Genomic DNA, 13,829 nt, shown 5'->3' with positions numbered 1-13,829 from the left:
CCCTATTCTTTCCCATCCTGGGGCGGGTGGTGGGCCCAAGTAGGCTAAGATCTGTACTTGCCAGCTCTGCAGACGGCAAAGTGGTCCAGGCAGTCATTGAGTACTTAAGGATGCTAGGGATGTCTATAATGGACTCACTGTATCCTCATGTCACCACCCAGGATGTTAGGGTGTTGATTTAGGCTTAAATTGTACTTCCTTCTGCTCTCACTTTGGTTTCTATCAGTGTACCCTCATTTTATGTCTCACCTCATTCTTTCTCTAGGCTCCCAGTCTTGAGGGTGTTGTGAATAGCACCTAAGGTATTGTCTAGTTTTTAATCTGTTCCTTGCCCAAAGATGCCAGTTAGGAGAACGGGTGCTCCCACCTTTGCCCTTGCCTCAACTGTCTGTACTTTCTCTCTAGGATCTTGAGCACATTGTTTTCATGTCTGTTTTTGACGATGCCACTGACTTAAGATCCTTGTCCAAACCTCAGGGCAGGTAGATCTCACAAATGTGTGAACCAGGATGAGGACCCAAGGCTTGGTATGGTGGGAAGAGAAGCCGAGTTGTACTCTTTCCCCGCCACCTCTCTAGGGCTTTTCATTCCTAACATTCCTGTCCTGAGCTGGGAACTGCAGCCCTCAGCTTCCCAGCCAGCATCCTCAAGTGGGGAAGAGGAAACTTTTACTTCCTTCTCTTTCATCCTGGTTCAGTCAAGTCTGGGGAGGAGGACCCAGCAGGCTGTAGACCTCAGAAAGAGCCTTCAGCAGCATGGGCTTGAGGGGGCCTTCTGTTTCCCTGGCAGTTCTCAGACTGAATGCATATCCTGGGAGTTTTGAGTTCTTTGTGCGTGAACTGTACCTGGATGGAAGGAGCTAGAATCAGAGCCATCTCCCACCCCTTGTCTGTGTTCTTCTGAATGGGGGAGGGGTCCCAACCCAGGGCCTGGGCCGGGAAGTGACATCCGGTGTGGCAGGCCTGTTTTTGGAGATGGACAGATGTTTGGGCACAGATGCCTTGCTGCCTGTGGTGCTGTTTTGTACTGCTGCTCAACTCATCACTTTTGTCATACTCTGCTCACCCACTCTGGTAAGGACGGGCAGTTGGCACACTAGAGGAAGTCTTCCCCTGCTTTCTGAATGGCCGTAGCTCACTGTACTGACACAAACATTCAGCTCCTGCTGTTTTTTTTTTTTTTTAATTAATTAATCTTCCTATGCTTTCTTTTGCCTCAGCCCACATTATTTGGCATAGCTGATGGCTGGTTTTTAGTGAGTCTAAAAACTGAGAAAGGAACCTGTAGCAATCTGTTCAGTACAGCTCAGGGATGATTAGAGTGGGCCAGTTCCCCAGCAAAATGTCTCCTCTCTGTGGTGTCATCGGGAACTGCACCTGCAGCCATGGCTTTCTTGCCTATTGGGAGTTGAGGAGGAGGGTGGCTTTAGAGTAGAAAACTTCACACCTAATTCTGTAGTCTTCATCACTGTGACACTCCCCTTGATTGCGATTTGTAGCCTTCCATGCCTTAGGAGCCCTGGTTCTGTCACGGGACAAACCCCTGGCCATTTTTGTTACACGCCTTGGACATCCTCAGATGACCCAAGTTGGAGTGGATTGAGCGGAATATCCTGTGATACTCTGGGCCCCACTTTTGTCTCTCCCTGGCAGGGTAGACAGTCAAGGTCATCTAGGTTCCTTCTCCACTCATATCATTGCTTGGATATTCATCCTCATTTCCAGTGTCCCTATTCTATCAAGACAGAGCCCATTTGTAAAGTAGTATTTAGAGTGGGTTTTTCCCACAAATGCACTTGGTAATCTGACCAGTATTTTCAGCATGATTTACACCCGAGGAGGACCCCTTTTCACTGGGAAGGTACCACAGTGGGGTATGCCCTGGTGCCAGGAAGGTTGGCACGGCCAAAGCCAGGCAGGCAACCCCACCTTGGTTATCCCTCTTTCTGCCCTTGAACCTGGGAATGCTTATACTTTCATTGCCTTTTCCTTGAAGACCTTGCATGCCTGCCATTCTCTCCAGTGTGACCCACCCTGCCTCTTCTCCCCCATCCCCTCTCTCTTTCTCTCTTTTGGCCAGGATGAAGCGGGCTCAGTTTGGGCCCCACGACTGGCTGTCCTTGTCAGTGCCACCGGGCCCCAGCTGGTTGCTGGTAGACAGCCTGGAGCCCGAGACCGCATACCAGTTCAGTGTCCTGGCCCAGAACAGGCTGGGAACCAGCGCCTTCAGTGAGGTGGTCACTGTGAACACTTTAGGTGAGGCCCTGGGCTGGTGTATATTGGGGCTATTTCATAGCGGAGCTGGGCTAGACAAAGGCGATGGTAGTGATGGTCATAGAACTAACATTAGGCCGTAGCAGGTGCTAGCACCTTACAATGGCTGTAATGGCTTCTTTTATTTCCCAGTAGGGATTTGCCATGTTCTTCCGTAGGTTTCCCTGGTCCCATATCATGGCATTTTTGGCCATATTCCTATTGCACCCTTAGATTGAATGGAGAGGTTCTGTGACATGTATGAATGTTTGGCAGTTTTACAAGGGGACAGAGAGTCTTCTGCACTATCTGACTGTAGTTGTATGTCTTCTGGGTCCAACAACAGCTTTGGCAAGCAGATGCTTCTCAGGTGGACTGGAGGTCATGGCTCCAGCCCCCTTTCTGCCCTGTGGACAGCAGGTGTAGAGTGTTCACCCCAAATTTTTAAAGTTCCTCTGAATAGGGTCTCACCTATTCAAATAGTTCTACCTGGCTTAGAACTCACTTTGTAGACCAAGCTGGTCTTGAACTCACAGAGATCTGTCTGTCTCTGCCTTCCAAGTTTTGGGATTAAAGGTGTGTACCACCAAGCCTGGCCTGAGCCTCAAAGGAATCCAAAGTATGACTTATGGGTTGTGAGAAGATCTTACTAGTTCTTTTTTTTTTTATTTCTTTATTTAACATATGAGTGCTCTATTTGCATGTACATCTGCATGATGGTTGTGAGATACCATATGCTTGCTGGGAATTGAACTCAGGAACTGTGGAAGGGCAGACAGTGCTCTTAACCTCTGAGCCATCCCTTCAGCCCTTACTAGTCCTTGGGATGAGAGCAAAAGATATAGTCACATGCCTCTTGGCAGTGGGGAAACCATCAGAGGAAACCACATCTGAGAAGCGTGTCATGAGGCAATGAGGTCATTGTGTAGATGGTATGGCACCTCCACCCTGCAACCAGGAAACATAGTGAACCTTAGGTCAGTGGAGCTGAGGCTGGTGGAACAGGGCGGGCTGTTTTTACCAGAAACCTTTTCTGTTGTGGGAATTTGCTCTAGCTATTAAAAAAAAAAAGCATAGTGGAGTAAACACATAAGCTGTGGCATGCTTGGGTGTTGCCGTTGTCACATACTTTGCACTGTTCAAAGCTGCACGTTACGCGACTGGCAGTGCCATAGATGTGTTCATACCAGTGTCACCTCAGGTATGTGAGGAGCGTGCTGTTCTGTGTTGTAGTGGAGACCCTCTTACTAGCTGATGGGAGCTTTTCAGCTCCAGCATTTATTTCATGGGGCACCATCAGGGATGTTGCTGACCTAGACGTTATGATGCACTAGGAGCTTCTCTCTTCTCTATGGTGCCTGCTGCATCTTCCCTTGTGAGGAGGTGCTCCCTCTTCTTGCAGTTGTCCTATCCTGAAAAGAGTCACAGAGCTTTGCGTTACCAGCCCTGACTTCTCTTCCCTAGGACCGGGAGGGCTGCTCTAGGTGACACCCTCTCGTTTCTTTGAAACAAATTCATTCTTTGTTAGGCTCTGCTTCCCGCATTGGGTTCCCACTGTGGCCATCATCTTTCGTCTTTGTTTTTCTTCTGTAGCATTCCCTGTTACAACTCCAGAACCCCTGGTGCTGGTGACCCCACCAAGGTGCCTCACAGCCAACCGGACCCAGCAGGGTGTGCTCCTGTCCTGGCTCCCACCTGCCAATCACAGCTTCCCCATTGACCGATATATCATGGAGTTCCGAGTTGGGGAACGCTGGGAGATGCTAGATGATGCCATTCCAGGCACGGATGGAGATTTTTTTGCCAAGGATCTGTCACAGGTGGGGACTTTTCTTGCCTCTCATTCCCAGTTTCTGGAATTGTTATGACTATTTGTAAAGCCACTGAACATTGAGTGATCCACCTCAGGGGCAGAAAGTCAAGCCTTGCACTGGCCCTTCTTATCTGTGGCTTTGGACTTTCCCTAGTCTGCTACCAAAGGTGGGAATTGGTCCCCAGACCAGAGCTAGTTTAATGACACAGACAAATACAGACACTAGCTAGGGGAAGGCAGGGAGAAGCCAGTAGGGATCATCTGCCCCAAGGCCTCAGTTTCCTGGGTTCCACCCAGGATGGACTGAGGAGGCCCTAGAAAGGTTATCTTCTAGGATGGCCAAGAGAAGGACTCTCTTAATAATTCACAGTCCTGGGAGAAAACATTTTTTCTCTTTTTCTGCTGGATATCTTTTAAGCAGGAGCATCTTATTTTCTTGAGAGAGAAAACAGCTCAAACAGATCTCATGTATCCTTCCATCTCCTCTCTCCGGATGCTTTTTATGGCCAGCTGGAATTGCTTCATGATGCTGTCTGAGAGCTCACTGTGCATGTGTCTCTGTAGTCTTCCAGTCGTCTCCTGTGCATAGCTTGTAGCCTGTAGCTCTAACAGAGGTGGGACTATGTGTACTATAACATCGCCCAACGTGAACAGTCACCATTAAACCCTTCCTGGGACCAGTACTCTGGGCACCCTGTTCTGTGAAGATCATGCACAGGGTCAGTGGTGGTCCCAGGCCCCTCAGCTGACTGGGTATTGTCCCTGGATTGTAGGATACCTGGTATGAGTTCCGGGTTTTGGCTGTCATGCAGGATCTGATCAGCGAACCCAGCAACATCGCCGGTGTCTCCAGCACAGGTACTTTGGGTTCCAAAATTATCTAACAACAACCAGGGCCTAAGCCTCAGAGCCACATGAGAGTCTCTTTGTGAGACAGCTAACCTGGGAGGACAGGCTGGGTTGGAAGCTTAAGCAGGAGGCTAGTTGAAACCTTGTTCATCCTAGCATTACTGAAGCCCATCAGATCTGTGTTGGTCGAAACATGATGTTTTGTCCCACTGTCTGATACTTCCGTGAGCTAGCTGAGGAAGGAAATCCACTGGATCTTGTCAGAATGCGCTGCTTGCTATACACTGTCTGTTTGCTCTCGAGCTCTGCTGTGTAATGGGGCGGGCACCCTGAATTAGAGGGAAGATACAGCAGGTCAACAAGTGTTTGTTGGATGCCTATTATAGGCTTCCTTATAATTATGTGGGTTTTATTTGGAAAATTGTTGTTTGGTGTTGTTTTCCTTCCTTCCTTCCTCTCCCTAGATTTTTTTTTCCAGACTAAATAAAGCCAACTCCCTAGCATTTTCTTCGTTTATCTTTCTTTTTCTTGGCAATGGTCCCATTTCCACATATCTTCTCTCCATTCCAGAGTTCCTGAAACACAGCAGAGACCCACTCCAGGGAAGTGGTGTCTTTGGTATGGGAGAGGCTCTTGCTTAGTAAGCTAGCTCAGTACCATTTCCTTGGGTACAGCACGTACTAAGACTCCTGGGATCAGGTTACAAAAGTCTTGGTCAGAAGATCCTTGCAGGAAGCCTCTTGGAGTTACAAAAGCATTGGTGTGGGCAGAGGGGAGAAGAGAAGTGGAGCCAAGGGCACTTGGGGAAGAGGAGAGTGTGATTTTTGTCTTATATGTTAGGTACCCTGGGGCATTTGTGTAAAATCAAGTTGTCCCCCAAAGGCAGCAAAACTCAGCTGTGTCTGTCTTGGCTTCTCTCCAGGGAAGAGACTCAAGAGATGGAAGAACACAGGGAAATAGATTCCAGCCAGAGCCCAAGTAGACAACTTGAGTGTTTCGTGCACTCAGGTCCATGAACTGTTCTTACTCAGTAGCCTTGTGCCTGGCTCCCAGAAGTGAAGGCGGCATGCCTAGTTAGGCAGGCCTACATGGGTGGAGCAACTACAGCATTCTCTGTAGTTAGCTCCCCGAAGACTATGGCTCCAGCCATGTAATATGGATCTCTTTGTCCATTATCATTATTGATGTGGCGTTGAACTCTAGCCAGCCATGTCACAATGTATTGACTCTCTCCTTGGCATTCTTTAAGAGTGCCACTTACTGATATGACTGCCCTGTGCATACAGTACAGTGGGCTGGAGCCTGGTCCTGGCTCTGTCACTAACGCGTGTGGATCTGGCACAGGGTGAAGCTTTTTCTCTGAGGAAGGGAGCACTGAGCCCATCTCATCCTTTCTACAGCTCCAGCCTGCTTCAGAGCCTGGATAACCGAGATGTACTAGTCCTTGTTTCAGGAAGCTGCCAGCCTGTCCTATAAGGGGTTAGAAGATGGATGGGCCTAGATTCTATCCTAACAGGTCCCCTCTCTGGTTTAGAATTTTATCCCCAAGGTGTATTCATTGTATAGATGGCATAGGAGAAGGCAGAAAATCCCAACTGGAAATCAGAGCAACTGTGCTCCTGTTAGGATACCAGTAGCAGAGTGAGCCAGCCACTCATGTCTTTGTTTAGTGAAGTGGGGTTGGTGTGTAGCTCACGGGGTTACTGTGTATGGAATCATATGTGTGGAAGTGCTTTGCCGCAGTGACGGACAAAACATCTGTAGAAGATGGTTGCTGGTTATCCTTCACAGGGAAGATGCAGGCATCATTTCTTCTTAGTAACCTCAAGGAAGTTACTTGACTGTCATAGACTGTCCATTTCTTAGCTCTCCTCAGGCTGCCACACTGAACTCTTCACACCCCAGCCTTGTGTGCTGGAGGGTAAAGTTCTAGGGACCAGGTGTCAGAGTAGGTGGGGAAAATGTTGGCAAGCACGAGACCCATATGCTTCTGGCTTTCCTTACAGACATCTTCCCACAGCCGGACCTGACCGACGATGGGCTGGCCCGGCCGGTGTTGGCTGGAATAGTGGCCACCATCTGTTTCCTGGCAGCCGCCATCCTCTTCAGCACTCTGGCTGCCTGCTTTGTCAACAAGCAGCGCAAGCGCAAACTCAAGCGGAAGAAAGGTAGGTGTTTTGTCTCCTCTGCTTGCCTGGCCAAGGTCAGATGTTCTTTAGCAGGATGCAGGAAGAGCACTTGTGGTATTTCTCCTCTGGAAGCAGAGACACAGGGATCTTGCAGGCAGAGCTTCAGTGGCAGAGCTGAAATTTTAAGATTTTATTTAAGAAATATTTTTGTTCGTTTCTGGGAAATTCCATACATACACACCAAGTATTTTGATTTTTATCCCTCTCCCTACCTATCTCCAACTCTCTCCAGGACCCTCCCCGCTTTATGTCGTTGTTGTTATTATTATTATTTTGACAGAGAGGATCTTGCTGTGTAGTCCAGTCTTCCTTGGAACTTGAGATTCTCTTGTCTCAGTCTCCCAAGAGCTTGGATTGTGCCTTCATGCCCAGTGGGACTTGATTTGAAAGAAGGAAAAGGATAGCAAGTGTGGTGGGCCAGGATGGGCCAGGGCTACAGGGAGAGGGGGCCTGGTGGTTGCATGGGCCTCTGGGCTGGGCTTAGAGCTACCAGGCAAGTACAGCCTTTCCCTCTGTGGCTTTGTATCAGGCCTCTCTGTATGGAGTACCAGGTTCTTTGTTTGTTTTGGTGGGCTCAGGCTTCTTCCTTTTTTTTTTTTCCTTTTTCTCTCTTCCAGATCCTCCACTTTCCATCACTCACTGTAGGAAGAGTCTTGAGTCTCCGTAAGTTTCTCTGGCTGCTGGGGGGTCTGTAGGTATAAGTGGGAGGCTGGACATAAGTAGTTCTTAGTTTTAGTTGGCCTCATTTCCCTAAGAAATTTCATGTTTGCTGTTCTGGCATGTCCATTTTAAGGGGCCCACATGGGTTGAGGGAGCGTAGTCTAGATAGTTCAAGCTCGCAGCTTATTTGTTTAGCCTTGCAGTATTATATCTGTAATTTTTTTTTTTTTTTGGCCTATGCTTTGCTAGAGTCAATGTTGATATTAGCTTGCATTTCTGAACAGCTATGGAATAAAGCTGGAGTTGTGCATAGGCACGGTGTACCAACTTTAGGGGCAGCCCAGAAGAAAAGTAGCAATGTTGGTGTTCATTCCAGAAATGAACGGTAGTGTCTAGACAATTGAGAGAGTTGCCAGAGTTTCTGACCAAAATATTCAGCCCATCCATGCCTGTTTCCTTCGGAGTCACTGTTATGAGAATGAAAATAAGCTGGAGGCTGTGTAAAGCGCCCCATATCAACTTCTGTTTGTTTCACTGATAGCTTATCCTCTGGCAAGGTGAGTCCTGAGAGCATCCGTACACTCCGAGCCCCGTCTGAGTCCTCTGACGACCAGGGCCAGCCTGCGGCCAAGAGGATGCTGAGCCCTACAAGGGAGAAAGAGCTATCCTTGTACAAAAAGACCAAGAGGGCTATCAGCAGCCGGAAGTACAGTGTGGCCAAGGCTGAGGCCGAAGCTGAGGCCACCACACCCATCGAGCTGATCAGTAGAGGCCCGGATGGCCGCTTTGTCATGGGCCCGTCGGAGATCGAGCCCTCGGTGAAGGGCCGTCGAATCGAGGGCTTCCCATTCGCTGAGGAGACGGACATGTACCCTGAGTTCCGGCAGTCGGACGAGGAGAACGACGACCCACTGGTGCCCACGTCTGTGGCTGCTCTGAAGCCTCAGCTGACCCCTATGTCTTCCAGCCAGGACTCTTACCTGCCACCACCAGCATACAGCCCTCGGTTCCAGCCTCGTGGGCTCGAGGGCCCCAGTGGACTGGGAGGACGACTCCAGGCTACTGGCCAAGCGAGGCCCCCTGCCCCTCGACCCTTCCACCATGGCCAGTATTATGGGTACCTCAGCAGCAGCAGCCCTGGGGAGGTGGAGCCTCCGCCCTTCTATATGCCGGAAGTGGGCAGCCCCTTGAGCTCAGTCATGTCGTCCCCACCCCTGCACACCGAGGGGCCTTTTGGCCACCCCACCATCCCTGAGGAAAATGGCGAGAACGCTTCCAACAGCACTTTGCCCTTGACTCAGACACCTACAGGAGGGCGCTCCCCTGAGCCCTGGGGCCGGCCAGAATTTCCCTTTGGGGGACTGGAGACCCCAGCCATGATGTTCCCCCACCAGCTGCACCCCTGTGATGTGGCCGAGAGTTTGCAACCCAAGGCCTGCCTGCCCCGAGGACTGCCCCCAGCCCCACTCCAGGTGCCTGCAGCCTATCCAGGCATGCTCTCTCTGGAGGCACCAAAGGGCTGGGTAGCCAAGTCACCTGGCAGGGGGCCCATCCCGGCGCCCCCTGCCACCAAGTGGCAGGACAGACCTATGCAACCTCTGGTCAGCCAAGGGCAGCTAAGACATACCAGCCAAGGTATGGGGATACCGGTGTTGCCTTACCCGGAGCCAGCCGAGCCCGGGGGGCACGGTGGCCCCAGCACATTTGGTCTGGACACCCGGTGGTACGAGCCCCAGCCCCGGCCCCGGCCCAGCCCCCGGCAGGCCCGGCGTGCCGAGCCCAGTTTACATCAAGTGGTGCTACAGCCCTCCAGGCTCTCACCTCTGACCCAAAGCCCCCTCAGTTCCCGCACTGGCTCCCCTGAGCTCGCTGCTCGTGCCCGACCTCGACCAGGCCTCCTTCAGCAGGCAGAGATGTCGGAGATCACCCTGCAGCCGCCAGCCGCGGTCAGCTTCTCTCGCAAGTCCACGCCATCCACTGGATCTCCTTCACAGAGCAGCCGCAGTGGGAGCCCCAGCTACAGGCCCACCATGGGCTTCACCACTCTGGCCACAGGCTACCCTTCTCCTCCACCGGGCCCTGCCCCTCCGGCACCGGGGGACAACTTGGATGTGTTTGGACAGACGCCTTCCCCTCGAAGGATGGGGGAGGAGCCACTCCGGCCAGAGCCCCCAACAACCTTACCTACTTCAGGGTGAGTGTAAGCCACCGTCTCTAGCCGACTTCTGGTCAGTCTCCCTGTCCCCTACCTCCCCATCATCCCAACAACAGGCTTGTTTGGGACCACACTGCGGCACCCCTGGGAGAGGAGTTCTGGCCACACATTGGCAGAATGTGAGAATGTCTTCACTGGAATGGATGGGCTTACCTGCTGGCACCCTGCCAGTCTCTTCAGGAGTCTCCTCACCCAGCCCAGAGTTCTGTAAAGGCTCTCCATGCGTCAGGAGTATGGGGAAGGGGAAGGGAACAACATAGCAGGTAGTGATGCCTGCAGATGGTGCCCTTGAAGTTGAGGCTGGCCACATCCCTGTGATCTTGGTGTTGGATGGTGGTGGTTCCCCGCAGACCTACAGATCTCGAGTCTCCTCTTGTGTAGCTACTTCACATCAAGCAGGAACACTGATCAGGGGCCCTGTGTGCTCAAATACCCGCCTCTTAGCATGCCCAGTAAGTGGTGGACTACATGTGTGTGGGGAACCATGTCCCACCCACATGTGTGCCTCACAGGAAGCTACAGAAGCTACAGACAGACAGACAGACAAGCTCTCGAGATCTGCCCATCTACAGTGCACACTCTGTATTGTAGCAGCTGGTACTCCAGGTACCGGTCGGCCTGGATGCCTGTCTGTGCCTCCTCTTCTGCCCGCCTGCCCTTCCCCTTCCTCCTAGCCTTCGTTCCTTTTCAAGTCAGCCCGTCTTCCTCTTTTCCTGCTCCATCGCCTTGAGGTTGACCGAATTTGCTCTGAAGAGCCTGCCATGCCTCTGTTACACCCACCCTGCCCTCTTCCCTTGCCTTGCCCTCCTCATCTTTTTCTCCCTTCTCTTTCTGACTTTTTCTTGGGTTCAGTACTTTGGTCTCTCCTCTTGATGTAGTGGCCTGTGGAGGGAAGCAGAGTTCTAGAGGAGGCTGTCCTGATGGTGGTGGGGATGGGAGGTAGCTGGAGAGGAGGGACCTCAGCCCTCCCTCCCACTCCGCCTGCTGGAAATTGCACAATTACCTCAGTGCTGAGGTGGGAGTTCCTGGTGGGCCCACCTCCGTCTGCAGGAGATGCTGTTGCCGCACCCTGTCTGTGCCTTGCACAGCCCCGCTCACCTTCTCTGTTCCATCATGCATTTGGTTCTCTGGCTTTCTCTTTTCCCTCACCCATTCTCTGACCTCGCCTGTGGGTCTCTGCTCCATGTGCCCCCTCCTCCCCTCTGGGTGTGCGTGGGTGGTTCGTCTGGCCGGTTTTGGTAACTGCTTTGTTTCTGATTATCTCAGCTATCTGGGCAGTGTTGTCGAGACAAGCCTCTCCTCAGCTCAATAGGTAAGGGAGCTCATCGGTGGGGTGGGGAGGGGCGGGCAGGTGGATGGGGCTTCGGCAGGGCCATTGCTTCTGTAATAGGGGATCCAAAACATATCCCCTCATTGCCCCATCTGGGCAGCTGCTGCTGGGTGCCCATGGCTTCTGGATTCCCACATCGCACTGCTCTGCTGTTCCAGCTGCCCAGCTGGCCATGCTGGGGCACTGCCTAGCTGCAGCTTTTAACCTCCAAGCCCACGCCCACCCTTCTAGAACGGACTGCAGTTGTTCTCACTCAGACCCTTGCCATCCTGCTGCCAGCACCCTCATAGACCTCCACAGCAGCTGCAGGACCCTGCATGAAGCCCAAGGGATCCAGAATTTCCATGATCAGCTTTGCCTCTCTACCCTTGGGGCCCTGTTTGGGTCCATACTGGGATCCAGGGCTCTCTCATCATCCCCACTCCATTGTTGTTTCCCCAATAGACTCAGGGATAGTGTCTCTTCCCTGCCAACCCCTCCCCCTAAGCTCAGATCTTTTCCTGGGGTCTCTAGTCCCTCTCTCTTTCTGGGGTTTTTAATTTTTTTTTTCTTTCCTGGGAATCTTAAAGAGGTCTCTCTTCCACATCCATCTGGGTCCTCCAGGTCAGGTGGCTTTCAGCTCTTTGAAGGTGGGAAGTGTAACCACTCTCCCATGCTCCTTGCAATCTGCAGCCCTTTCATGGTTGTTGTAGGACTGAAATGTGACCTTATCCTTAGAGCCACATTGCTTTCAGGGTCCCTGCTGTAGCTGGCCTCCTTAGGTCATGTTCTTGGGAAAAGACCTTGGGAGAGCTCATGCCGGGAAAAAGGAAGTTGATTGGGCAAAAAGCTGAAAACCTTAGAGATCAGCACTGCCCTCCCTTGCCATTGCTGACTCCTCCAAGCATTCTTCCAGGTGGTATCCAAAAGAGGGGGCTCCCAGTGAAGGGGCTGGGCATCTCTTAAAGATGCTTGGGACACTCAGAGCTCCTTCTTTGTCAAGGCAACCTAAAGAAGTGATTGTTTTTTTTGCCATATGCTCTATTGCCCATGCCTTAGGGCTGGCAAACTGCACCAGGCCCCTGGGTGAGAGAGTGGGAGATTTTTTGTGTTGGCGCATTTGGCTTCCCAAGTGAGAAGAAGCCACGTGCTTTCCTGCTCTTACTCTCGTACGCCATGGGGGTGCTGCTCTTCCTAACTCAGGACTATAAATCTCATTGTGTCATAAGAGAGGCCATCCATAAAGAGACTGCAGGGACATTTCTTTATGACCTGCAGCTATAAAACTGTCAGTATCCAAGAGGCCTTAGCATTGTGTGTGCGGCTGACCGAATGTCAGCCTGCAGCTACCTGTGAGAGCAGGATCTATAGTGCTTGGGAGTTCACCTGCTTCTGGGGCCTCCTGTGGCTTCTTGGATGGATGCTACAGATTAGGTAGAAGGATTAACTCCCCTGTTCTGTGCCTGTCCTCCCCTGGCATACCCCTTTGTTGCCCCTGGGGTTTGGTAACCCTGGGACAGCTCTTACCCAGTTCCTGAAAAGTGGCCGGACTCTAGTGTCATTTGTGATTTTCATCCTTCCCCATCCCCAACTCCACCGACCCCGTCTTTCCCAATGGCTTCATCATTTCAGATCTGAGAGAACCCAGCCACATTATCACTGTGGCAAACCCAGAAACCAGGGGCAGCAGTGAGAGACAGTTGTTCCTCCCCCAGGCCTGGATAGTATCCCCACCCAGAAGAAGTGTCCAAGTTAGGCCTTTGTGGTGCTAGGCAACAGGAACCTCTGCTCATGCTCCTGCTTGCTGAAAGACTCCCTGGGGTACAGGAGCTGCTGGGCCATGGGGAAGCTGTGGCCCCTCTGTAGATGCTGTCTTCATGTTGCACCTTTGCATGTGTCCCCCTGGTCTTGCCTGGAGAAGTTGTGATGCTTCTTGTCTGCATTTGTCCTTGCTTTGTTTCTTTCCGCTTCAGTTTCTTTCCTTTCCTCCTGTTCATTCCTGTTGTCATTTCCCCACCCTGTCCTCTTTTTCTCTCTCCCCTCTTTATCCTCTTCCCAGCTCCCATCTCGGTGTGGGGAGCTGAAGTATGTGGATCTCTTCTTCTGCGGGTTGCTGGGGCCCAGCCACTTAAGTCAGTGCCCCCCTGATGCGGATAGTGCTTGGATTTTCCATCTCTGTTCTATTTCCCCTTACTACCTACTGTGCCCTCTGTGATGCAGGAGCTGGAAAGCATAACCCTAACCCTTTTATTAGGTTTTCTGTGGGAAGGAGTCCCCATCTGGGCACAGGCCTTTCCTGAGACCGGAGGCAGAACACTGAGTCTGGACTCTGACTCTGTCAGAGAGGGTCCCTTTGTGATTGGGCTGGCTTGGTCCTGCCTGTCTCCAGGGTACCTAGAGAGCACTCTCACCTTTTCCCTGGCTATATCATATATTTGAAAACTTTCCCCATCCTTTCACCCATGGTAGGAGGAGGCAGCCTCCAAGCTACTTCTTTGTGCCTACCGTCTGGGGAGTAACGGAGAACTGTGTTTTTCTAGTT

At 51.7% G+C, this 13,829-nt stretch overlaps 1 protein-coding gene across 1 annotated transcript in view; it reads left to right on the top strand.

Annotated features, from left to right (window-relative positions):
* Nucleotides 1-13,829, top strand: part of Igsf9b (immunoglobulin superfamily member 9B) — a 45,281-nt gene that overhangs the window by 23,946 nt on the left and 7,506 nt on the right. The window contains exons 13-18 of the mRNA XM_055601365.1: nucleotides 2,080-2,255; nucleotides 3,846-4,072; nucleotides 4,839-4,923; nucleotides 6,921-7,082; nucleotides 7,721-7,766; nucleotides 8,305-9,957. Of these exons, the coding sequence (XP_055457340.1) occupies nucleotides 2,080-2,255; nucleotides 3,846-4,072; nucleotides 4,839-4,923; nucleotides 6,921-7,082; nucleotides 7,721-7,766; nucleotides 8,305-9,957 (2,349 nt within the window). The remainder of the gene's footprint in view (nucleotides 1-2,079; nucleotides 2,256-3,845; nucleotides 4,073-4,838; nucleotides 4,924-6,920; nucleotides 7,083-7,720; nucleotides 7,767-8,304; nucleotides 9,958-13,829) is intronic.

Source organism: Psammomys obesus, unplaced genomic scaffold (assembly GCF_907164565.1).
Source record: "Psammomys obesus unplaced genomic scaffold, mPsaObe1.curated_primary_1811, whole genome shotgun sequence".
Taxonomy (NCBI): domain Eukaryota; kingdom Metazoa; phylum Chordata; class Mammalia; order Rodentia; family Muridae; genus Psammomys; species Psammomys obesus.
Note: the sequence above shows the minus strand (reverse complement) of the source record. Positions and strands in the feature narration are given on the sequence as shown.